This window comes from Monopterus albus, unplaced genomic scaffold, assembly GCF_001952655.1.
Source record: "Monopterus albus unplaced genomic scaffold, M_albus_1.0 scaffold93.1, whole genome shotgun sequence".
Lineage (NCBI taxonomy): Eukaryota > Metazoa > Chordata > Actinopteri > Synbranchiformes > Synbranchidae > Monopterus > Monopterus albus.
The window spans coordinates 1,800,465-1,801,319 of NW_018127973.1; the positions used below are offsets into that span (position 1 = coordinate 1,800,465).

The 855-nt window shown below is 41.8% G+C and overlaps 1 protein-coding gene across 1 annotated transcript in view; it reads left to right on the forward strand.

Moving 5' to 3' along the window:
• Window positions 1-781, forward strand: part of LOC109964873 (transmembrane protein 65-like) — a 34,099-nt gene extending 33,318 nt beyond the window's left edge. Inside the window, exon 9 of the mRNA XM_020608444.1 lies at window positions 710-781. Within this exon, the coding sequence (XP_020464100.1) occupies window positions 710-781 (72 nt within the window). The remainder of the gene's footprint in view (window positions 1-709) is intronic.
• The last annotated feature ends 74 nt before the right edge of the window (window positions 782-855 follow it).

Here is an 855-nt window from a genome sequence, read left to right on the forward strand (position 1 = left end):
TCAAACTATCCAAGGTATTCTGAAGAGGGTTTTAGAGAACAGTTTATTTGAAGCACAGGGACCTTACTGTCCACTGAAAACAGAAGAGCCCATTGATTCATTGGACAGCTTTTACTTCAACTATTGCACCACAAGCTCATCTTGTTTTGACTGACTGACACTCATTTATGGAACCCACACTGCAGTGGCCTCTTTCTCTCCTGTGCTCCCAGTCTGTGGAAGGGAATGATAGCTAGCTGGTAAGTCCGGCTGTTGACAGTTTGAGGAAAGAAAACACTATCAAAACTCATTCAGAGCAAATCTGCAAAATATGTTTCATGGCATTTTGATGTAGGAGAAATCTTGTTTTCTCTAGAAAACTAACAGCAGAAGACTGAACAAAGAGCAGCACAGTGTTCATTTGTAGACCTGTTTGTGTTTCCTGCAAAGGAATGATGGCCACATTTGTTCTTCAGCTTTACAAGCACGTCAAAGTTCTGACGAGTCTGGCCAGCCTGTCTCGTCCACATTCCATGAGCGAGACCAGGCGGTTACATATCCTAACACTTGTTAGCCGCTTCTTTGGAATTATTTATAGTTGGTTTTGATCTTTATATTACATGCTTGTATGCTTTGTTAGAGTCACCAAAAGCAGTAACATGCAAAGATACCTCCCATATATATATACTCTATGTAACTCTGAATAACAGTTTGTTACTTTCCTGAGCAGGAAGGAGAGAAATACAGAGAAGCAGAGGAAGGTCGAGACAGAGAGTGGCTGAGGCAGAAAGATAAGAACTAGCACATGTCTCTTCGTAAACTGACCCTCTGGCTCCAATATGACTGATCTCCTGTAGCCAAATGTCTCTGCTATAC